Here is a 26,436-nt window from a genome sequence, read left to right as displayed (position 1 = left end):
GGCTAATTGTTTATGAATGAATTATATTTAATTAATTTAAAACAATTACGAACCTGCCACTGTTCCAACTGTTGCGAAAGCTCGATTTTCTGTTGAATTGCCTCCATTAGCTGACTGTTGACATGCATGATGTCAATGCGAGTTTTGGCTAATTCAATTTCCACCGCATTTTTCCTGAAACGAAACGAAGCATTTATATTTTCCATCCTATAGCTGGCGCTATTGTAAATTCCTATTCACACATACTCCACAATCACAACAAGCTGCTGAGATTTCATTAAATTTATTATTAAAAGTCTATTAATGTCAATTGACATATTTCGTAATAAACTAATATTTTAAAGCAAGTGTCGACTCGACGTGAAGTGGCTCTTTTTTCAACAGATGTCGCTAGCGACGAAATCAAAACAAGATGCTTACGCTACATTTTGACCCAAAAGGCGGGATATAAAAGTACCACTCACGTTGATTGGCTCGTTTGTAAATTTGACAATAGCTAAAATTATAGTAATTTTTAACAATATATTTTATATGGGATATATAAATTAGGTTAAAGTCCACTAAGTAGAGTATAAGTTGTCTAATTATAATAATTATAAATGGTTCTCTGACGACGTTATTGTTTCGCTATTTTGAATTTTAGCTTCCTTTTCCATTAATAGATGGCACCTTGCTCTCTGATAACAAGGGTCTTATGGTAATACAGGTGGCAATGATAGAGCCGACAGTTGCTTTAAGTTAGTTTTGTTTAAGATAATTATTTGATTTAAATATTTGAACTAAATCAGAAAAAACCCGTTGTTCTTAAAAAGTGTTTGCGTCGCTAACACCTTGAAAATCTTTCACCAGCGATAAGGAGCAACTCGGTTTGCAACTCGTGTTGGCCTACAATGTTAACTCGTGCGAATACCCCTTAAGGCGCCCTTGGGAAAGCAATTACCTCGCGACGGCCTGATCCCTTCCTTCCCAGGCTTTCTTGACTATTTCTTCTTTGGCGAGTTTGCTGTTGCTGAGGTCTGTCTTCATCTGATCCCTCTGTTCCTGGGTGGCTGTCAGCTCCCGTTCCTGGATGGTCAGTTTGGTCGTTAACTCCGTCACTTCGTCTTGTTTCTTCTTCAGCTCTTTCGACTTCTCCTCGAGTTGCTGGCGCAGTTTCCTAGCTTCCTCGCGCTCGTCCACCACGGACCGACAAGCGACGCAGGCCTGTCAGGGCGAGAATCATATGAATATGAGCTTGATAAATAGTGGAAAACTCAACGAAGGCCAACTTACGGCGTCCGAGGAACTGACCAGACTAGCGTCTTGCATGAGGGAACGCAATTCTTTGATGATACTGGACATCATGCCGACGCGAATTTGCTGGGCGTGGATTTCTTCCGGCGATGGCGGAAGGCCGCTGTCGGCCGAGAGATTCTCTCTGCGTCTTCGGAGGTCGACGCACAGCCGCCATAGTTGCTGGTAAATCTCGACCAGTTCTTGTCGAAACTTCCAGTTGTCCTCGCCGTCACCCAACTCCACCTCGTCGCACTCGATTTCATCCGCGAAGTCTCCGTGGAAACCGATTGAGGAACCTGGATGCGAATGCGGCCTGCTTCGTCCACTCTATGGAGAACGAACAAATATTCAAATTAGATGGGATTTATACGATTACACACTAGGAATAATGAAGATATGTTGGAAAGAGGAAGGGTTAGTCACCAACTATAGACCAAATTAATCGTTAAACTAAATTATTAGTTTACAATTTTATTTTGAGAGTGTACAGTAAAATACCAGCCAAAATAAATAATTAGTAGGTAATAAGGTTAAGTTGGACTTGAAACTGGGATCAATTATTCTTATGATAAGCTAGCTATATCGAACCTGACATCCTGCGCACTATTTTTCCGGTCGAATAATTGCACTAAAGGCTGGTTCACACGGCCATTGTTTCCCTCGTTTTCTACTTTTACCAGCTTCTCTAGCGCACGGGAAAACGACACGGACTAAATTTCCTGATTTTACCGCCGCGAGCGCTGCCAGTAAACAAGAAAACGGAGGATTTTTAAGGAAGGCGCGTTGGGCTCGAGCAATCAGCGAGCGTTATAGGAGGATAGTATTAGGTCTACTTATCGCAAGCGTCATTTACTTGTGATAATAAATTGATGTTAAATTACGTAAAAAGGTAGAAAGGTTCATAATAAAAATGGGGCAAAACAAAAGCTAAACACTAACGAATTTCAAAACGCGTTGCGTAGTAACGGAAAGCCAAATAGTGGGATATATTCGCATAATTTAACTGCATTATAGTCCATAGGTGGTTTTATTAACTTTTTACAGGAATCTATATCTCCACTTGGAAAGCTTATCCTGGCATATCGCGTATGGTAAGATCACTCTGACGGCTTTGGCCCCGCCTACGAAAGAAAAAAAAATCCCCTCTGCGCGCTCCCCACTCACGTTGTTGTTTGTTTAGTTAACATAAGCCGCGTTCACACTAGACACTTTGGAACCGTTTTTAAATGGTTTCGAAAGATAAAATTGAACATTTTCGGTGTCAACTGTATTAATGGCCATATGATAAATACATTCGACAGCAAAATTTTACAGTTTGATCTTTCGAAACCGTTTTAAAACGGTTCCAAAGTGTCTAGTGTGAACGTGGCTAAAGTGACGTCCAAAAAACCGTCACCCAGATAGAGACGAAAATCTGCCCGCGATAAGCATTCCAACTAGAGGTATGGATTCTTGCTTTTTATTAACTTTGACAATAAGAAATTGATAACTAGCTGAGGGGTTGGTCATTTTGCCGAATCCCGTACAAAGTTTGGAAATAAATCCACAAATTTAAAATCCAAGAATTTCGCTCCCATAGACTTTGTATGGTAAATCCACAATAAAAATTCCCACAATATGGCAACACTGGGTAAAATCAACTCACTTGACTGCCCGTTAGTGACCGGATGTCATCATCTATGGACGACTGCGACGACATTTCGATTTCGTTGTAGAGTGACGTGTGACCGTAGCTGGGAGTGCTGCAACTCCTCCGGATGGACTCCAACTTGTCCTGCAGACCCGTGTTGACCTCTCGCAGTTCTTCCATGTCCCGCTTCTGACCACGAAGCTAAAAATAATAATTATATTTAAAGTTATAAAGTTTAAATGTAATGTATCGAAACCATCGAAGAATAATATTAGTAGAGTCACTGACACATTCCTCCGAAAGAAGTGGTGGACTTGGAGGCGGTAAAAACACCAACCTCGGCGCCTTTAACGAAAACATTGGACAACTAGCTTGTTAAGGCGAAGTAACACCGAGCTCTCGACGATGCGACAGGACAGGTAAAACGTAAAGACGCCCGAACCCGCTGAGAATGGCATCTTTGAACTCTCCGTATTATAATTAATGCCGCCAACAAAGACATAGGCGTATAATTATTACGCAGATTTGCAACTAGATCATTTCGAGTTCGTCGCGAGTACCGTTGCAACTAGATCATTTCGTATTCCTCGCGAGTACCGCTACACCATTCAATCGCGGCAAGTGGCTGAGGGTAAAGAGCAATGACGAAGCTAAATCCAAAGACGAAGTTCGTGTCTTTGAAAATGATACTAAGCCCAGTACCATTCAAACGCCAACGGATAACGCGTAAATTCACAAATAATTGACTATTTTTATTACGGATATATCGTTGTTTAAACACTTATAAGGACGTAATTTATCCGATTTTCAAAACCTCGTTCAAAACGGTACGTCTTCCGAAAAGATTGTTCCATGAATTAGAACGCGGTAACTTGTGACTACAGAGGGGAGATTTTAAAATCTACCTACAATACTATTGACGACTTTATTGTAAGAAATGTTGATGAATTTAAATTTATTATGGCGCATAAATGGTACTTCATTGAAACGGCAAAACGCGAACTTCGGAACGAAACGAAAGAGATTAAATATCACTAAAATGTGCATCTCATCTCGCGACTGAAATATAATTAACCGTTAAATCTTTAAGCTACAGTAAAATCGTCGTCCTCGTTTGAACCTTACGTCACGAGACAGAACTTTATTTGTGTAGTCTTCGCGTGACATTGTGCTCTTAACTCGTAAAAGTAAGAGACAGTGACGTAAGAGCTACGTTATAATAAGAACGAAACGTTATTTTATAGAAAGCTTAATAAGCCTTTTTATAAAGACAGCGACTATAAAAAACAACTTCATTCGCGTGATTGAAAAAGTCAACAATCGTTTATGTCAATTTGTTTAAATAATTTTTCACAATTTACGTACTGCCAATTTAAATATCCTAAGGAATTAACTAATTATTAAATATTTCATTTTATGATTAACGACATACAAAATTGCAACTTTAAACTTAACACTAATTAGCCTTTTCGATTTTCATAGAGCCATGTACGAGAGAAGCTTAATTTATGAACTGCTGGATTTATAATTGCCACACACGAGGTTAAGTTTAATTGGGCTATTATTATGGAACAACAATAATTAAGCATTTCTTTGTGATGTACACAAGGTTGCTGAATTGCCTCATTCGATCAACCAATATGCTTCGCTGTAACACGCCCTCTCATTGTAAGTTTGCACAGGTAATTTGCTCTTTCGTTCGTAAGGGAAAACTGTTTTCCTACTACTTAGATGTACATACTACCCTCTGGTAGTTGGCTCACCAACCCGGTATACTACCCTCTGGTAGTTGGCTCACCAACCCGGTATACTACCCTCTGGTAGTTGGCTCACCAACCCGGTATACTACCCTCTGGTAGTTGGCTCACCAACCCGGTATACTACCCTCTGGTAGTTGGCTCACCAACCCGGTATACTACCCTCTGGTAGTTGGCTCACCAACCCGGTATACTACCCTCTGGTAGTTGGCTCACCAACCCGGTATACTACCCTCTGGTAGTTGGCTCACCAACCCGGTATACTACCCTCTGGTAGTTGGCTCACCAACCCGGTATACTACCCTCTGGTAGTTGGCTCACCAACCCGGTATACTACCCTCTGGTAGTTGGCTCACCAACCCGGTATACTACCCTCTGGTAGTTGGCTCACCAACCCGGTATACTACCCTCTGGTAGTTGGCTCACCAACCCGGTATACTACCCTCTGGTAGTTGGCTCACCAACCCGGTATACTACCCTCTGGTAGTTGGCTCACCAACCCGGTATACTACCCTCTGGTAGTTGGCTCACCAACCCGGTATACTACCCTCTGGTAGTTGGCTCACCAACCCGGTATACTACCCTCTGGTAGTTGGCTCACCAACCCGGTATACTACCCTCTGGTAGTTGGCTCACCAACCCGGTATACTACCCTCTGGTAGTTGGCTCACCAACCCGGTATACTACCCTCTGGTAGTTGGCTCACCAACCCGGTATACTACCCTCTGGTAGTTGGCTCACCAACCCGGCATACTACCCTCTGGTAGTTGGCTCACCAACCCGGCATACTACCCTCTGGTAGTTGGCTCACCAACCCGGCATACTACCCTCTGGTAGTTGGCTCACCAGTTGAGCAAGTTATCTCAAAGGATAGAGTAATATCGGCGTGACGTATGTCGACGTCACCCATGATTTTTCCTATAGATAAAAAACTGCCCTCAAAATGGCGGCCATAGCCCAAAGGTACAGAGCGATACTACTCTATTGGCCAAAATTTTAACATTCGCGAGTTCTACTTCACCCGGAAATGTAATAGTGAGACGAAAGAGATCAGCGTACCTGTTGGTCTTGTTCTTTGGCGTGTTTTTCGAGCATGTGTATCCTGTCACTGGACTCCTCGAGCGAAAGACTGAGATTCTCCCGTTCGTCAATTAAGCTCTGAATCCTTCTCTCCAAATCGGCCTTCCTGTCGGACAGCAACTCGATCTACGGCAGGAGAAGCATCCGAATATTACTAATTTGATAACGAGCCGCGAAAGCGGAGACCCTCCCACCGCGGCTGTGTCACTCGAGACGATTACTCCCCCAAAACACAATACTAACGAGTTTGCCAACTAGAAGCCTAATCTTAGACCATAAAAATTCGCTTCAACGCTCGGCCCTTATCAGCGGGGCAACAACGATGATAAATCATTGTTTGGATTATGACTTGGCGTGTTATCAAAAAAACGCTAAACATTGTTTATAGTTTCAATGTAAATAAATAGTCGATCTTTCATGAAAATAGACGATACAACTTGGAAAAATAAAGCTTAAAACGGGCGATAAAATTACCGGAAACTCACTACACTAAATCGATTCAAATAATTACCCCCTATCTTGCGAAGACGAACTTTCCCAAAGTCGTCTGCTACGTTGTCTTCCCTTAAGCTTGGAGAGTGGGAGATAAGATGACGGAACAGCCAGCGTTATGATGAACGGGAAGTGAGTTTTCACATGATACAAAATTATCACCCACCGACTTTCGGAAACGACTTATTTTTAATTTCGATTTTAATAATTTTAATAATGATTTTATTCATTTAAATCACGATTTTAATCAATATTTCATCTGATTCACTATTTTAGTAATTTGGATCACTATTATAGTAATTTGGATCAATTTAATTTGAATCACTATTTTAGTAATTTGGATCAATTTAATTTGAATCACTATTTTAGTAATTTGGATCAATTTAATTTGAATCACTATTTTAGTAATTTGGATCAATTTAATTTGAATCACTATTTTAGTAATTTGGATCAATTTAATTTGAATCACTATTTTAGTAATTTGGATCAATTTCATTTGAATCACTATTTTCGTAATTTGGATCAATTTCATTTGAATCACTATTTTAGTAATTTGGATCAATTTCATTTGAATCATTATTTTAGTAATTTGGATCAATTTCATTTGAATCATTATTTTAGTAATTTGGATCAATTTCATTTGGATCTCCATTTAGTACTTTGGATCACCAATTAGTACTTTGGATCACCATTTAGTACTTTGGATCACCATTTAGTACTTTGGATCACCATTTAGTACTTTGGATCACCATTTAGTACTTTGGATCACGATTAAATCTTTATTTAATGGAGCTAAATATTTGGTACTTCGCTTTCATTAATGTACGTCTTAAATTTGATTCTAATCAACAAGAATAATTTCGAAACAACCGTTAACATTATCATAATTTAGGCACATTAAAACATTTTAGTCAAGATCAGGGCTCCCAGCGATTTTTTTTTAATTATAGTAACTTAACACAGAAAATATAGGAAGTTATTGGTTTAAAAAAAATAGGATTATATATTATTATAAAAACCCCTATAACAAAAGTCAAATACTTTAAAACTTTTATTTATTTCTATCACATTTAATATTGCTTAAACATTTACTTAAAAAGTGTTTCAAAATTAAAAAGGGATTTTTGTTTATGAAAAAATAAGGTTCCATAAGAATGCCATAACGCTGCTAACACCAGCCAGGGAAATAAGTTATCAAGTGATTTTTTAAGATTTCCTATAAGTTAAAGCCATCTAATGATATTTTTTTTAAATAGGAAAAAATAAGAACCATTTTAAAATATGGGAATTATAGGTACTCTGGGAGCTCTGCAAGATTAAATCTTTTAAAGCGAGTGTGGGCTCGACGTCAAGTAGCTCTTTTTTCAACAGATGTCGCTAGCGTCGACATCAAAACAAGATGCTTAAACCACATTTTGACCCAAAATGTGATAATTATAGCTACCCCTCACGTTGATTGGATCGTTTGTAAATTGGTCAATAACATACATTACATCAATTATAAGCAATATTTTTACATGGGATATATAATTTAGGTTAAAGTCCTCTAAATAGTGTTTAAGTTGTTTAAATATAATACTCTACTATGGCTCTCTGGCGACTTTATCATTTGGCTATTTTGTATTTAACTTCCTTGGCCATTAATAGATAGCACCACGCTCTCCATTAAAGTCGCTTTTTTTCGAATAATCGGATAGATTCATTGCCACATCTAATAACATAATACAGGTGGCAATGATAGAGCCGACAGTTTGCTTTAAGACACGTGCGCCTCCTTAAACTTAGCGCGAAAACGTAAAACAAATTACGCAATATCCGCTCAATAGATGTCGCCCCTGTCTCGTTTATAACCACTTGCTTTTGTTAGCGCGGGAAATTTAACAGCTGGAATTGTCGTTCTCACCTCTTCTTTGAGGCCTTCTAGCTGCAGCGAATGATCCGAGAAATTGGATCTCCGGGCGTTACACTGTTCCCTCAGAGAGTGAAGCTGATTCGTCAGAGTTTCTTCCGTTTTAGCAGACTACAAAAATAAACAGGAAATAAATTCGTTTAAAATATTGACAACTATATTTAAATTTAACACCGGTACAAAAATAACTTTAAACAAATCAATAATCAGCTAGGCTACAAATATAAATAAAAATTTCACTTTCTTCAATGTTTTTGACTTGAAATGACGTAATTTAAACAAGTTTGTCTGATTTAAATAAATATTTAAATCAAATATTATACCTCATTTAGCAAAGTTCTATTATACTTCAATGTATTTATGAAAAATGTACAAAAATAGGTTATCTTGTAATGTCAATTAAAACACCCAACTAAATTAAATTTAGCCTTTAATTAATAATGAAATAATTAAAATTTATTTTAAAAATCTATAAAATCAAATATTTCTATAAAAAGTCGATAAAATCCAATATTTCTATAAAAAGTCGATAAAATCCAATATTTCTATAAAAAGTCGATAAAATCAAATATTTCTATAAAAAGTCGATAAAATCAAATATTTCTATACAATATCGATAAAATCAAATATTTCTATACAATATCGAGAAAATCAAATATTGCTATAAAAAATTGATAAAATCAAATATTTCTATAAAAAGTTGATAAAATCAATTATTTCTATAAAAATCGATAAAATGAAATATTTCTATACAATATTGAGAAAATAAAAATTTCCGATTTAAATAAAATTTCTATTATTTCTGATAGTTTTCTTATTTCCTCCTCACAAAATGTTTTTCTATAATTCAAATATTTTGGTAAAATTTATATACCGAAATGTGACTTATAAAATTTTCGGAATTGCAATTTGAGGGAGTTTAAAATACATCGCTACGCCCCCTTTGGTTTGCCTTTGGAAGTTAGATAAGTAGCGGCTAAAGCAGACGCGATTAGTTTTTTCTCACCGTTTATCGTAAATTGACTTTAAAAATAATGATAATTGCATTTTAAAATAAGTTTTGCATCGTTTGCTTATATTTTGATGTTTATTTAAGAAAAAAAGTTCTTATGACTTTTTAATTGGTCTGTAGCAAACGCTAGATATTAGGCGATACCTCGGAGAAGCTAGCGCTGTTACGCCATCTAGACTCGTTTCGGTCACGAATAATGTGTGAACTATACAGGGTGTTTCAATAGGTTATGCAACAATTTGAAATAGTTGTAGGCGGTGAGTTGAGAAGTATGCCGGTTTTTCCCCCATTTTCCTACGATGAGCGCCAGAGAGCTTCAAAGTGTGGCCTACTAGCCCCTGGAAGTAGGCTGCAACAAGCGCAAAACCAAGCAGCAGGGACTTTAAATACCGTTTAAGTTTACTTTTTACGCTGGTTACTTCGATTTGTTTACAAAGCCCTTTTTCACGTATCACACGAACCCAAACCTTAATGTTCGCATTTCCCTGCTGCTTGGTTTTACGCTTGTTGCAGCCTACTTCCAGGGGCTAGTAGGCCACACTTTGAAGCTCTCTGGCGCTCTTTTCACTCATCGTAGGAAAATAAGGGAAAAACAGGCATACTTCTCAACTCACCCCCTACAACTCATTAAAATTGTAGCATAACATTTTGAAAGACCCTGTATATGCCTTAACAGAAATCATAGCAATATTTAGATTTTCCGCGGTGAAACACTGACGAGACAAATGAGGAGCCACTGACCTTTTTGATCTGTTGGGTCAACCTGTGGTTTTGTTCGGTGAGGTCTTGGACCATTTGCGACTTCTCTTTCTCGGTGACGCGCAGCAAGGACTGACTCTCACCCAGTTCCTTTTGCAACTGGTCCACGTCGCCCTGCAACTCGGCCAACCTGGAGTCGAAGTCCCCTTCGATGCTGTCCAACTTGCGAGACAAGCCATGCTTCTCCTGCTCCAACAGCTGCCAAAGACAACAATAGCACCGGATTAGTCACCATTTTTTTTTACAGCGCAGTTAAAACTCCCAGAGGACCCATACTCCCGATATTTTTTCAAAGGGGAACAAATTTATCCTAGGGTCGTATATTATTGGTCACGCTTTTCGTGTAAGTCTGCCATTTGTGGCCATAAATACAGTTCCGAATGACCTCTGACAACATCCGTTTTTATGGAAGAGTACATAGTGTTCTAGTGCATGTTTGCCACAGTTTTTACTAATTCAAATTCCCTAACTTTTCCACGTTAATAATAACATTTCCACCGATTTTACCCTGACTTAATTTATGAAAATATTTGAAAACATTTCACTTATATTTTAGTAAACGTTTTCTATTGGCATCCAAAATTAAATTTTTAGACTTTTAGACTAGTTCTGCAAATTTTCCGACTTTTATACTAGTTTTTTTATTATCAAATTTCCGACTTTTATTCTAGTTTTTTAATTTTCCGACATTTATACTAGTTTTTTAAATAAATTTTCCGACATTTATACTAGTTTTTTAAATAAATTTTCCGACATTTATACTAGTTTTTTTTTAATTTTCCGACATCTATACTAGTTTCTTTAATTTTCCGACATTTATACTAGTTTTTTAAATAAATTTTCCGACATTTATACTAGTTTTTTTTTTAATTTTCCGACATTTATACTAGTTTTTTTTTAAATTTTCCGACATTTATACTAGTTCTTCAAATTTTCCGACGAATTTCTGTCTACTTCACATGTTACAGATTAAAGTGTGTTGTGTGGTTTCTCAGTGTTCATTTACTCTGGCAAAGGGACACAAAAAAAAACCACACACACACACACACACACACGACGTAACAATCTTGCTATAGTGGGGTACACGACGCCGTAATAACTGTGTAGACTAGAAAAGTTTATTTATCTACTAATGTTAAATGATTTCCAAGAAATAAATTCAACTAATAAAATTAATATACTAATTTCTAAATTCGGTAATGCCATTTAATTTACTAACCGTATGCATTTACAAAACAAAATCTACCTATATTTAGTTAAATAAATCTTTGATTTTCACTTAAAAAATAGAAACTATTTAACCATTTTATCACAAAATATACTAGTAGCTAACCTTGTTAGCAATAACAAAAGTATAGACTAGACTTTGAATAGGAATTTATCATATAGCTAAATCTAGCAATTTAACAGAGTGGCGGGATTTGAAATGGGCAAAATATCATAGTATAGTATTTTATAGGACTTTTTGGGGATTTCGATAAAAATATAGGATTTTATAGGACATTTTTGAAAGAATATAATTTTATAGGAATTTTATTTTATAATTATTATTATTAACTATCCAAAATTCGGGTCGAATTTTTCCAAAGATTATGTGCCTTTTAAGCAATTAGCGAATTTATTTAATTAGCAAAATGATTAAAATATGATCATCAGGGTTGCCACATAATTTTCAGAATCAAATTCCCTGACTATTCCCAGTTTTCCCTGACCATTTTAAGAGATTTTCCCTGACTTTTTAAGGCCAAAATGTGTATTTTATATTTTACTTTTATCAGAAATTAATAATTTTAAATTGACTTATATTTCAGTAAAAAGACTATTGCAATGCAGAAAAAAAATAGCGAAACTTTCAAGGAAAAGAATGATAATCATAGAATTTGTCATAGATGTAGAGTAAAATTTTTAGTGTTGTAAGTCGGAAAATTTTCCGTATTTTCCGAATATAATAAAAAAGTTTTAATTCCATGATTAGTCTAATATTGTTTGCTAATTCAAATAAAGCGGAATTTTCGCCTCATTTTTTCGAATCTGAAAGTAAAACTAAACCTCTAGACTAGCTTTAATCTGATTAAGAATGTAACACTATTAATGTTTTGTAGTACGTTTACTGTTATTAGACATTTTATATCGATAAAAAGTTAAAAATTAAGAACCCTTAAAAAGTAATTTATTTTTCCGATTTGCGGAAAATTTTCCGCATTTTATTTTTCCGGAAAATTAACAACACTAAAAATTTCTTTCAAAAAGGGTCAAGATAAAATCGAATTCCCTGACTTTTTACGAATTCTTAAAATTCCCTGAACTTTCCCTAAATTTTTAGGCCCTTTTTTAAATTCCTTGTATTTTCCCTGTTGTGTGGCAACCCTGATCATAGTCTAGCCCCGGCTACAAAATGATATCCCTTTTAATATTTCACACCGAATGTCAAGGGGAAAGAACGCACACAATGCAAAGGTTCCGACTTGGTGAATGGGGAATCCCTGCAAGCTACCAAAAAGGCATCTCTCCGCAGCTCGATTAACATCTGTCCATTCAAAAATGCAGTTTTTTCATCATCAAATTATCTTTTCACGTAACATCACAAAAGAATGGAGAGATTAAGTACAACGGCTATAGAATACGCCGAAAATATCAGGCGTTTCTTAAGTCTAAAACGTGTAGAGTTTGAACGGAATAGGCTTAGCCCGTAACTTCTACGCGATCTTGATTCTGGAAGGTTTTATTTGTCTCATTCTCAACATTGTCAACATCGTGTTTAATAGACAAATAATTGCGTGTACATAATAAAAACCACGCCCAACAATTGCGTTTGTAATCAACATGGCTAACCCTTTACGAAAGGATGTTTTCGAATTTCACGTTTGAGCGCGAACTGAAACGCAAATTGAATTTAAATGGAGTCATCAACTGAAGCACGACCAAATTTAATTTCAAAAAATTCATTTTTAACATCGTGATAGCGAATATGATGATACGAACAATATTATCAAAGTTGAATGTTTCATTTAAAATCTAAGACTGTTGTACGTGGATAGAATTTAGGTCATATTTGTACGATATTTCTCTGCATTTTAGACTTTATTTTTAATGTAAATTTGTTCTATTAAAAGATTTGTTTTTCCTACTGTTATTTTTACCATAGAAAATATAGATGAGGAATAGAAAATAGAAAATATAGATGAGGAATAGAAAACAGAAAATATAGACGAGGAATAGAAAACAGAAAATATAGATGAGGAATAGAAAACAGAAAATATAGATGAGGAACAGAAAACAGAAAATAAAGATGAGGAATAGAAAATAGAAAATATAGATGAGGAATAGAAAATAGAAAATATAGATGAGGAATAGAAAATAGAAAATATAGATGAGGAATAGAAAATAGAAAATATAGACGAGGAATCGAAAATAGAAATATAGACGAGGAATAGAAAATATAGATAAGGAATAGAAAATAGAAAATATAGATAAGGAATAGAAAATAGAAAATATAGATAAGGAATAGAAAATAGAAAATATAGATAAGGAATAGAAAATAGAAAATATAGACAAGGAATAGAAAATAGAAAATATAGACGAGGAATAGAAATTGTAGCTTTCAGGAGTTGCTAAAAGCTCGCTAAAAAGTAAAAATTTGTCGACGTTTGATTGATAAACTTATTTCATCGACTTAGTCTAGCAAGTGACAATAAAACTTCAGGTATTCCCAAAAGCTACCTAGAATTCCACGTTCATTTTGACGGTGTTAAACTTAAACATTACAAGCAAATATTGAAGTTCCAATATTTTAAAATTTAACTCCTCTTAAAGGGAGTGTGAACTTAATATATTTATGTTGGTTCAACGAACTTCGAATTTCTATAATCAGGTTTAACTAGCACTAATTACAATAAACGTTCGTAGACAATTTTTAAGTTAGTTAAATTTCTACTCCCTTTAATAAAACTGCAGAAAATTTTCAGGGGGTTATTTACAAAAAATGGAACGTATCAATTTGCGTAGTGAGGTTGAGTTTAAAGGGAGTAGAAAGTCCATCATTTGTTTCATATTTCTGCCACCAGGTTTATCAAATGCTAGAAGTCGCAGGTGCTATTTACCCTGGTTAAAAGGAAACACTTGTTGCATCCCGTACCAGTTAAAAGTTTCCCATTATTTCCCCAAACACTATATAAACAGTGACTTGCAGGTCCTGGCTCTCTGAAATATTACTTCTTGGTTATTTCATTGAAGATGTTTTAATGAAAGGCCTATTGGAGTGTGTCTTTGGGGTCTTCCAAGTTCCTAGCGTATATGTTAACAAATCCCAATGGCCTGGCTATGGGCTTTATAATCATAGCAATGAGTATGTTAAAGGGAATATAACCTACAAAGCAATCTTTAAGGAAGACCCCTTCAATTTTACAAATTTCCCTGTACAGTGGCGCCAAACATTTCTAAAGCCAAAGGCAGAAGCGGCCAGAGCTGCAAACGTTGGTGTTCCACACCAAATACTTGAGGTTATATTCCCTTTAATAATATTTGAACTTTAGTGTGGTTAATTTTAGAGGTCGGCGTTCGATTAACTTTTATCCATGGATAAAATAAGTTCGGCGATATTTAAATAATATTTATTGAATAATAATTGTAAAATGTTTAAATAATCGAAAGTGGATAAGCCTATTATTTAAACAAAACAAACAATTATTTAAATAAATACCATTTTAATTCAAATAAATGCTTGGTTGCGTAAAAAATATAATTAAATAAGTTAAAATTATATTCATTTTACCAACTTTTGTTAAATAAATCGGAAATTTTGTGGATAATGAATAAACAATTCCGAGCACTAGTTAATTTTATGTATTTATTATAGATTCGTGGATTTCGTGCACAATGACTTCACTGTCAAAAATGAGACATGTTTTATTGAAGCGTCTATTCAAACCAATATCTTTTATAGTCCATAATATTTTGTCAATATCGCCATCTATTGGCGGAATGATTTTCGCGGCTCACGCTTTTTTACACTCTTTTACTGATACCCCGATGATCCCACCATTGCAAAGCAAAAAAATAACAGAGATGGTTCCCATTGTCAGCGGCAAATGATATTCCAATACAAAGTAACGAAGTGAAGAAATTTGGATCGTGTTGAACAAAACGTCTTCCAGAGAGATACAAAAGGAAGAGTTCGAACAAAGCCGTCGTGACCAAACAACAAAGTTTGAAAGAGAATAATGAAAGGTACAGACTCGGGCGGGGTTTTTATCGATGTTCAAAGGGAAGGTGATTACGCTCCCAAGAAACAAAAGAAAGTAGGACGAAACGAGCGGCTTCTTGCTCAAAAAGGCGAAAGGGTCAAAGTTGCGCTCTTTCGAGATAAATATTTTAAAAGTACTGGGTCAGGTGGATTCGTAAAACGACAGAACAATATCGTGAGAGTTTAAATTAAATTTCATATTTTCTTTTCACGTATAGAATAGCAATTTTGAAGAATGGAAAAATATTGAAATATATCATCCCAAAAATTCCGATTTGGGTACATTTGTTCGAATTTCATTGTCCGAATGATAATTTCTCATTTGTCCGAATGCCGGAAAACAGGATCGTATGTCCGAAAACGTATTTCAGTTGAACGAAAAATTTATCACAACTTTTGTTGGTGATTTAGTCGTTCAATTTATGTTAACTTTACTGGCGAATTTCATTTGTTCGAATAATCGTTTGTCCTTTTTTTCGAACATTACGAATTGGTTGTTTTTTTAATATTGTTAATATAAGAAAATAGTAACATTAACGTGAACCTAACCTAACCTAAAATATCCACAACATTGATCTATATTAATACGAATATGAAGTAAAATATACAATATATAGATATAGCAGCAATTAAGAAAAAACAACTTGAACAAACAACGATATTTACGATGTAGTTTTTAATTTTTAATTCTTGCACTAAAAAAAATCCGGACCAAAAAAAAACAGCAATAAGAAATACTAATTTAGCGACAGAATTCGGACAAGTGATTCTACCGATTCGGACGAATGAAACAAACAAGTTGTCCAATTCGAACAATTGAAACATTTGTTATTTCGGCGGTTCGGACGAATGAAATTCGAACAAATGTACCTACCCCAAAATTCCACGCCTTTTAAAATAAGTCTATCATTAACTCGCGCAAAGGCTCAGTTCAGTGTGGCCACCAAATTTTCAGATTCAAATTCCCTTACTATTCCCTGACAAAAGCTGTTAATTTTCCGGAAAAAAGACCTCGGTCATTTTCCGGAAAATTTTTCGCGATTTAAATCAAGTTGATTTAATTTAAAATTTGAAAGGTTTTACCAGCCATGGCTTTAGAATTTAAAATAAAATAAAATTACGTAATAAAAAGACTGGATACTTCATGGCTAAAATATATAAATAATAAAAATATATAAATTTTAGCCATGAAGTATCCAGTCTTTTTATTACGTAATTTTATTTTATTTTAAAGTTGATTTAAATCAGCCAACCCTCGAGCTAGCTATTAGATTTTTTCACATCAACTGAGTAATCTTTGAAACGCCACTGTCGCAGCCTAGTGCCAAAAAATGGAAGCGTAAAGTGACGTAATTAAATTTAATGTATACTTAGTGTCCTTTAACTCGTTAGACGCGAAAAAAGGGAAGGCTATTAACCCCATCTTGTGACTATCCGGATCCACTACATCAAATTACTTGACCAAAAACGGGGCAAACGATAATAGCGGTTAATTCGCCATTTTCAATAAAGATGGCGCCACGGTAATTTTAAGGTCATTAGGTCCGCGTACGTCTGCCCCCGCCTATTAGCGTTGATGAGTAATTTCTTTTTCTCCGGAATGAGCGAAGGTGGCTGCACCATTACCTCTCTCGATTCGACACAATGAGCGCCAGAAAATAACTTTACCCAACAACAAAGAGTGATAACACGCAACGGGTTATTGTTGAAGGTTTGCACGACGAATTGCTGATTATATTAAATACGATTTGCAAAAGCTTTCAAAAAATATTTCCACGGAAAATAGAACTATTAGTAACCGCGTGCTTTAACTGCCTTTTCCGAGAAAGCCCCCTTTTCAAATAAATTAAAAACATTCGAGGAACAATATATTGTCTAATGAAACTCAATATCTCATTTTTTACATTTTAGTTTCGAACCGGAGCAAACGGCCAGTTAAGATTATACAAAGGAAACCAAAGAGTTTATAAATTAACAAACGAGTACAGAACAAAGGTGTAGTTCAAAAAAATGGTTGGATTCTAACCAACGTAAAAGAAGAGGCCTAGTTTATAACTTTAGATTCTAACCAACGACGAGAGAAACGGCGTAGTTAAGCTCGAACAAATGACGAGAAAAACGGCGTAGTCTAGACTCTAACAAAGAGAAAAATGGCGTAGTTTAGATTCTAACAAACGACGAGAGAAACGGCGTAGTTAAGCTCGAACAAATGACGAGAAAAACGGCGTAGTCTAGACTCTAACAAAGAGAAAAATGGCGTAGTTTAGATTCTAACAAAGAGAGAAATGGCGTAGTTTAGATTCTAACAAAGAGAGAAATGGCGTAGTTTAGATTCTAACAAAGAGAGGAAATGGCGTAGTTTAGATTCTAACAAAGAGAGAAATGGCGTAGTTTAGATTCTAACAAAGAGAGAAATGGCGTAGTTTAGATTCTAACAAAGAGATAAATGGCGTAGTTTAGATTCTAACAAAGAGAGGAAATGGCGTAGTTTAGATTCTAACAGGAAACGAGAGAAATTGCGTAGGCTAGATTCTAACAAGAAACGAGATAAATGCCGTAGTTTAGATTCTAACAAAGAAAGAAATGGCGTAGTTTAGATTCTAACAAGGAAGGAGAGAAACGGCGTAGTCTGTAGTTTAGATTCTAACAAGGAAGGAGAGAAACGGCGTAGTCCTTAGTTTATAAGCTAATGAACGAAGAGAGAACAGGCGTAGTCTTTAGTTTAAAAGCTAACTAACGAAGAGAGATAAGGCGTAGTTTATAAGCTAACTAACGAAGAGAGAACAGGCGTAGTTTATAAGCTAACTAACGAAGAGAGATAAGGCGTAGTTTATAAGCTAACTAACGAAGAGAGGACAGACGTAGTCTGTAAGCTAACAAACGACGTAGTTAATATCTAACCAATGAAGACATTATAGCTTCTTAAGCCGTTATTTAAAATTCGGAAATTATAAACACCTACTTGGCTCCTAAAAACCATATTCAAAAGAAATAATAAAAATGCAAAGTAAGATAGATGGCGTAACCGACGCATCTTCTGACCCAGTAACTGGTGTTATGTTACGGACGGTGCGCTCATCACAAACAAAGAAAGTTTCAAGCGGTTTAAACGACTCTCAAAATAGAAGATTCGCGCTTTTTTTGCGAAACCAGGAAGTGGGTAAATAAGCGATGAACCGAGACCACGAGGCGAAAGCCGACGGAGACTTTCTACTACAACATACCATGATTTAAACGCGTCCTTAAACGTGATTGGTTACGTTTAAACGGCGTAGTGTCAATAATAGTAGGAAATATACTAAAAGCAGGGGAATAATCTTCTTACAAAAATAAGAGAGAGAGAGTGGGTTAAAATTTAAACTGTTTCCTCTCGAGAAAGAGAAGGCCTTTTATGAGGGCACCCTCAACTAAATTCAATAACGTGAATAGAAGGAAACTGTTACAAAATCGTTCCAGGTGGCGCTCTATAATTATCTTTAAATGCTAAAGGTAAATCTCTATTGTTAATGAAAAAAGGTTACAGTTTCTTCATTTCCAGAAGCATTTAAAATAAATGAGTTTTTATTTTACGATTGTCAAGAATAAAATCAAATGTAGGTTGAATTATAGCTGTTTATTATTTGTGACCCAATGCGGGGTTTTGATAATTATCCCTTTGCATTGTTTCGCGGTTTAAATATTTAATGCAATTTACTATAGACTTTATCGTATATCAGTAAAATCTACATCGTCGAAATAAAAGAATTAAATTTTGGTTGACATTTTACGAAATACGAACCTAAATCGCTAGGATGAGATAAAAGAGTAGTTGCAGTTACGCGGTACTCGCGACGTTACCCAAAATAAGAAATAGATGTTTCACAAGCTGTTATCGCAAAGACGCAATACTAGGCATTGTTTAGAGTTAAAATATTTGATGAAATTTTTTATAACTTTATTCGTAAAATCTACACCGTCGAAATAAAATAATAAATAATTTGGTTACAATTACGTAATATAAATTAAATCGCTAAAATGACAATGAAAATAGTCGGGGTTACGAGGCACTCGCGACGATAGAAACAAATAAGAAATAGACATTAGCTACCATCGCAAAGATGCCTAACAATAATAGTTAAAGTAACGCGGAACTCGCGACGCTAAATTAAATAGAAAATAGACATTTAAGTAGCTAGTATGGCAAAGGTGCTTAATAATAATTGAAGTAACGCGACACTCACGGTGTCAAACAAAATAGTAAATTATACATTATTGTAGCTAGTATCGTAAAGATGCGTACAGAATAATAATTCACGTCGCTAAGCAAAATATTATATATATAAATTAAGGTAGGTAGTATCGTAAAGAGGCCTAAAGAGTAATTGAAGTAACGCGGCACTCGCGACTCTAAGCAAAATAGAAAATATAAATTAAGGTAGGTAGTATCGTAAAGAGGCCTAAAGAGTAATTGAAGTAACGCGGCACTCGCGACTCTAAGCAAAATAGAAAATATAAATTAAGGTAGCTAGTATCGTAAAGATGCCTAACAAGAATAGTTGAAGTAACGCGGCACTCGCGACTCTAAGCAAAATAGGAAATATTAAATTAAGGTAGCTAAGTATCGTAAAGATGCCTAACAAGAATAGTTGAAGTAACGCGGCACTCGCGACTCTAAACAAAATAGCAAACAAACAATTCCAACCCACATCGCTATTGTAATTTAAAATATATAAATCCCATCCATTCTTCAATTTATCACAATTACAAGCTAATAAGAAACTCTCACAATGGCCTACTTAATCAGCCAGTGCTTGAAGACGATCCCCAAAAAAAGGGGGCAAAATAATAGATAAGCTCTCAAATAGGGACAGCGATACCCTCTGTCAAGTTCATTTGACCCCGGCTAAATAAAAACCAATCAATAACGGGTCACAATGGCTCCACTGACAAGAGCGGTTGCAACTGAATATAATGATATCCTTCCGTGCCAGAGAAAAGAGTCGATATTGGACGACTTCCTCTAAAAGCAGAAACCGATACTTGGAAAAAGCCTGGCCGAGTCCCGGGTGTCGTGCCACAATGCAATCACCATTCAATGAACTCTATCAGGAACGAGAGTTACTCGACATACCTCAGTTCCAAAGTATCTTATATCAGATTTTAGACAAATTGAGATAGCCATTGCTTCTGGTATGTCATTTGTTTGCTTAGACGTGGAGAAATGGTAACAGGGTTGTCAGAACTTTTCCAGATTTAAATTCCCTGACTTTTCCAGGTTTTCCCTAACTTTATTTTGGGACCAAATCTTGTATTTTTTAAACTAATATTTTAGTTGGCAACCGAAATTAAATTCCCTGACGTTTCCCTGATTTTTAGACAAATTTTTAAAACTCCGACTTTTAGACCCATGTTCAAATTCCCTTACTTTATTTTGTGACAAAATCTGGTATTTTTAACAAATGTTTCCTATTTGAAACCGAAAATGTATTCCCTGACATTTCCGGGTTTTCCCTGACCATTTTTGTAGAATAAATGACTGGTTTGAGATAAAATCTTGAATATTTTCATAAAAAAATTTATTTACCTGATTTGTTTGGGAGAATTTTCAACTTCCTTGACTTTTCCCTGACCTTCTCGAAAAATTTTAACTTCCCTGACTTTTCCCCGACCTTTTCGAAATTTTTTAAAATTCCCTGACCTTTTCGAAACATTTTAAAATTCCCTGACTTTTCCCTGACCTTTTCGAATTTTTTTAAAATTCCCTGACTTTTCCCTGACCTTTTGGGAACATTTTCAAATTCCCCGACTTTTCCAGGTTTTTCAGGTAGTGTATGAAGGGCTGAAGAAAACCACAATTTGTAGTTACCATATTTTGTCAGCGAAGTACCCTAACTCTATTTCGTTCTCCGATAGCGAATTGAAGTGAACACTTCTTTAGCGAGTCAGGCTCGGGCGGAGGTTTCACTTTCATTTTCTCTCTGTTGGACGACACCGAAAGGAACAATTGATTGTTTGGCCGGGATTGAGACGAATTCAATTAAAGGACAGTGAATCGAACACTAAAGGTGGCGCCCATGCTATAAGGATTCCACTAAATACTATTTGTGCAGGTTACCGTGTTCTGGAGGCATTCCGCAGGTCTTCACGTTTTAAATCACAATTTCAGATATTTTTTTCTGGTTTCGTTTATTTGATTACACAACGAATTTCTTTCCAAGACTGATTTAAACGATAAACAGATAAAATTTCCGATCTCAAAATAATTATAAATGATAACAGATAAATTATGCGATCTCAAAATAATTATAAATGATAACGGATAAATTATGCGATCACAAAATAATTATAAATGATAACGGATAAATTATCCGATCACAAAATAATTATAAATGATAACGGATAAATTATCCGATCTCAAAATAATTATAAATGATAACAGATAAATTATGCGATCACAAAATAATTATAAATGATAACGGATAAATTATGCGATCACAAAATAATTATAAATGATAACGGATAAATTATCCGATCACAAAATAATTATAAATGATAACGGATAAATTATCCGATCACAAAATAATTATAAATGATAACAGATAAATTATGCGATCACAAAATAATTATAAATGATAACGGATAAATTATGCGATCACAAAATAATTATAAATGATAACGGATAAATTATCCGATCACAAAATAATTATAAATGATAACGGATAAATTATGCGATCACAAAATAATTATAAATGATAACAGATAAATAATGCGATCACAAAATAATTATAAATGATAACAGATAAATTATGCGATCACAAAATAATTATAAATGATAACGGATAAATTATGCGATCGCAAAATAATTATAAATGATAACGGATAAATTATCCGATCACAAAATAATTATAAATGATAACGGATAAATTATGCGATCACAAAATAATTATAAATGATAACAGATAAATTATGCGATCACAAAATAATTATAAATGATAACGGATAAATTATCCGATCACAAAATAATTATAAATGATAACGGATAAATTATCCGATCTCAAAATAATTATAAATGATAACGGATAAATTATGCGATCACAAAATAATTATAAATGATAACGGATAAATTATGCGATCACAAAATAATTATAAATGATAACGGATAAATTATCCGATCTCAAAATAATTATAAATGATAACGGATAAATTATGCGATCACAAAATAATTATAAATGATAACGGATAAATTATGCGATCACAAAATAATTATAAATGATAACGGATAAATTATCCGATCACAAAATAATTATAAATGATAACGGATAAATTATCCGATCTCAAAATAATTATAAATGATAACGGATAAATTATCCGATCACAAAATAATTATAACTGATAACGGATAAATTATCCGATCTCAAAATAATTATAAATGATAACGGATAAATTATGCGATCACAAAATAATTATAAATGATAACCGATAAATTATGCGATCACAAAATAATTATAAATGATAACGGATAAATTATCCGATCACAAAATAATTATAAATGATAACGGATAAATTATCCGATCTCAAAATAATTATAAATGATAACGGATAAATTATCCGATCACAAAATAATTATAACTGATAACGGATAAATTCTCCGATCTCAAAATAATTATAAATGATAACGGATAAATTATCCGATCACAAAATAATTATAAATGATAACGGATAAATTATCCGATCTCAAAATAATTATAAATGATAAATGATAAATTATCCGATCTCAAAATAATTATAAATGATAAATTCTCCGATCTCGAAATAATGATTAATGATAAATTCTCCGATCTCAAAATAATTATTAATGATAAATTCTCCGATCTCAAAATAATAAATGATTAAAAATAAAGATCTAAATCTAAAAACCTGGAAAAAGCTGAATAAGAAATCGGCACGCAAATGAAATCCTGTGCCTTTACGCGACGTGAAGCTCTAAATATCGTTAAGATTGGCAGTAATTAAACGGCCGACTTTCCAGCCAAAAAAAATGGTACAGCACCGTGGCCAATTACATCGATAATTCCATACACAAAGAAAAACACTACCTCGACACGAATGAAAAATAAGTTTAAGATATAAACAGTTTTTTAATGGGCGAAAAAGGCAAGCTTCAGCGGCAATTTTCCGAAGCAGCGAACCAAGTGAATCCGGCACTGGACGAAAAAATTCCCTCCGAAGAGTGGTATCCGGCGATTTACCCCAAGGACCACCTAATCTACCAACGTTACTTGACCACGCCGACCGCAACTAGCCTTCATTAGACTGTAGTTTACGCCATAGTGCCAACTGATTTCTTTGAAAACCAAATAAGGTCGAACAGATTCACGCCACAGATTTTTACCAAGAAAAAATTGTTTTTTGGAAAGTGAATAATATTCATAAATTTCCGAAAATCTGAATTTGAACGAGAATTTAGTTCATATTTACTCGTCCAGATTTATGAAATTTTTATTATTATGAACTATGAAACGTAAATTTCAGTTAGGGGAAAAACCCGTTTCAAAAAGGTTTTTAATTTAACTTATCATAAATAACATTTGACTACGACTGTCGATTAAATGATAAAAATATTGAAGGGAGTTGTAAATTCGATTAATCGATTTTTCTGGCCGGGATTTGTCTTTTTTTTTGTAGAATTTGTTGATTTTTCGTTATATCTCAAATTTCAATAGAAACAATTAAAAAAATTAGTTATTGAATTTGTGGATTGTTTTCTAGCATTTTGTAATTGTTTTCGAATATTTTATGGTTTTCATATTTTTAATATATTTTAGTCTTTTGGCGTTACTGCGACGTGTTAAGCAATACGCCACATAAGTATACATCGTAGCTCCATCTATAACAGTTTTCCAAAAGTACATAATATTTACGTTTTGTACAAATTAAAGAATAGAAAATGACGTAAAAAGCAAATTTATCTGTTCTGACAGGAATCCATACTTCTACTTGGAATGCTTATTCTGGCGTATCGCGTATGGTAAGATCACTCTGACGGCTTTGGCCCCGCCTACGAGAGAAAAATTCCCCTCTGCGCGCGCTCCCCTCTCACGTTGGTTTGTTAAGTTAACATAGTGACGTCAAAAAAACCGTCAGCCACATCGAGACGAAAATCTGCCAAGATAAGCATACCAAGTAGAGCTATGAATTCCGGTTTCTGATAATAGTGGTGCCCCATCTATGGTAGTATTTCAAAAGCAGATACTATTTAAGATAATTGGTAAAAACTGGAGAACCGAAAATTACGTAAAAAGCAAATTGATCTTTTCTGATAATAGGTGGCGCCGCAGTCATTGAGCTTAACCCCACTGACACACTTAAATGATAGTATGTTTCTTACGTTGAAAACAATTTAAATAGCACCTTTAAAATCCAAGCGTCTAAGCCGGAGACACCTCGTGATGTCGTTACAATATCCTTATTTTTAGCGATTTCGCTTTTTAAAAATATCGGGTTGTAAATCTGTCTTGAAAAAGTAGCGAATGTTCAACTCCTTGTCCCATTTAGAGAGCGTCTTAAATCTGGGAATCAATGTCGAATTTTAAGTTAAAACAACCCAATAATGCGGGAAAACTGGCGTCCCAGGTCATAAATATCATCCAAAACATTTCATTAGTCATTCAGTGATACCGGTCTTCGATGGCGGGTCATTCTTATATTTAGAGTCCAGGACGAAAAATCTGGAAACTCCCATGATCTCAATTCCACGAAGATATAAAAAAGACGCGAGAAAGAAGTGTGTGGGACGCGAAAGAAACTTCGAATATTTTCAATTTTGGGTAATCTAGAGCCGGTTTGGTCAAGTCAAAAAAATTAATTTTTCGTATTTGTTGCAAAGGTTTATTTACTTGTAAAATTCCAAAAATAAATAAATAAAAAGTAAAACCAAATATTTTTATCTTAAAATTTTGTACGCTCAAATTTAATTATTTCAACGAATAATAAAAAAAGAGTCAAAATATGTTTATCAGATAATTTTTGGGCGCTTGAAGGTAAATTAATATTGGCGTACATAGTAGATTTTTTTGATTTTTTAAGTTTTATTTTTAAATGGATGATTTTTGTGTGGAAAATTGGGGTTAGTAAATTGCGTTGCCAATTCATTTTCCAACATTCTGTAATAATTGTGTTTGAATAGTAGATAATATAGCAGTTTTTTAACAAGTTTATATAGCATCTAAAAATAAAATTTAGTAAATTTTAACATATATTTACTTTTAGTGTTTCCATTTGCCACCAAAATTAAATTCCACGACTTTTCCCTGAGTTTTCTGTAAATTTTAAAATTCAATGACATTTCCCTGAATATTATATTAATTTTTAAAAAATTCCCTGTTCACTTCCCTGAATTTCAAATTAATTTTTTAAAATTTCCGGACATTTCCCTGAATATTACGTAATTTTTTTAAAATTCCCTGACATTTCCCTGAATATTATGTAATTTTTTAAAAATTCCCTGACATTTCCCTGAATTTCATTAATTTTTAAAATTTCCCGACATTTCCCTGAATATTATGTAATTTATTAAAATTTCCGACATTTCTCTGAATTTCATTAATTTTGAAAATTTTCCTGAATCTTATGTAATTTTTAAAAAATTCCCTGACATTTCCCTGAATTTCATATTAATTTTAAAAATTTCCTGACATTTCCCTGAGTATTACGTAATTTTTTAAAATTCCCTGACACTTCCTTGAATTTCAAAATAATTTTTAAATATTTCCTGACATTTTAATGAATATTATATTAAATTAAAACAATTCCCTGGCATTTTTGCTGAATATTATATTCAATTAAAAAATTCCCTGGCATTTTAACTGAATTTCATATTAATTTTAAAAATTCCCTATAGACTTTTATAGACCCATATTAAAATTGTGACTTTTCCAGAAATTCCAGGTTTTTGCAGGTACCCGTGGCAATCCTGTTTACATTACCCCAACCATACAAACCCTGAATAACGCGCGTCAATTCTAAAAGCGAGTAAAAGCGCTGGCATTAAACAGAGCACGCATAAAAAAGGTTTTATCGCGGAGCAAAACATAATTCGTAACAACGCCGACATAAGAAGCATTTAGCGGTGGACATAAAAAGACCCTGAAATGACGAGCAGACCTTGACGGCAAGGTGTGCCCGCTTGCTACGGAAAAGCCATAAAAAAGGAACCAAAGATTACAGGGCTAATGCGAGCAGAGTGCAAGAACGACTCAACGAGCCGAAAATACGTTGAGAAATGTAGGCTTTTTCGAGGCA

General features: G+C 34.4%; 1 protein-coding gene across 2 annotated transcripts in view; it reads right to left on the bottom strand.

Moving 5' to 3' along the window:
- The window catches only part of LOC149957687 (bicaudal D-related protein homolog), a 106,426-nt gene that overhangs the window by 1,783 nt on the left and 78,207 nt on the right, over positions 1 to 26,436 (bottom strand). Inside the window, exons 2-8 of one of the 2 annotated variants that reach the window (XM_090165711.1) lie at positions 9,897 to 10,112; positions 8,138 to 8,254; positions 5,722 to 5,868; positions 2,921 to 3,106; positions 1,291 to 1,602; positions 941 to 1,203; positions 54 to 174 (exon numbers count right to left, since the gene is read on the bottom strand). In XM_090165711.1, coding sequence (XP_090021837.1) covers positions 54 to 174; positions 941 to 1,203; positions 1,291 to 1,602; positions 2,921 to 3,106; positions 5,722 to 5,868; positions 8,138 to 8,254; positions 9,897 to 10,112 — 1,362 coding nt within the window. Of the gene's footprint in view, positions 1 to 53; positions 175 to 940; positions 1,204 to 1,272; positions 1,603 to 2,920; positions 3,107 to 5,721; positions 5,869 to 8,137; positions 8,255 to 9,896; positions 10,113 to 26,436 lie in introns of both variants that reach the window. The other variant, XM_090165710.1, reaches the window with a different exon arrangement.

This window comes from Leiobunum rupestre, chromosome 2, assembly GCF_980474605.1.
Source record: "Leiobunum rupestre chromosome 2, qqLeiRupe1.1.hap1, whole genome shotgun sequence".
Classification (NCBI taxonomy): domain Eukaryota; kingdom Metazoa; phylum Arthropoda; class Arachnida; order Opiliones; family Sclerosomatidae; genus Leiobunum; species Leiobunum rupestre.
Note: the sequence above shows the minus strand (reverse complement) of the source record. Positions and strands in the feature narration are given on the sequence as shown.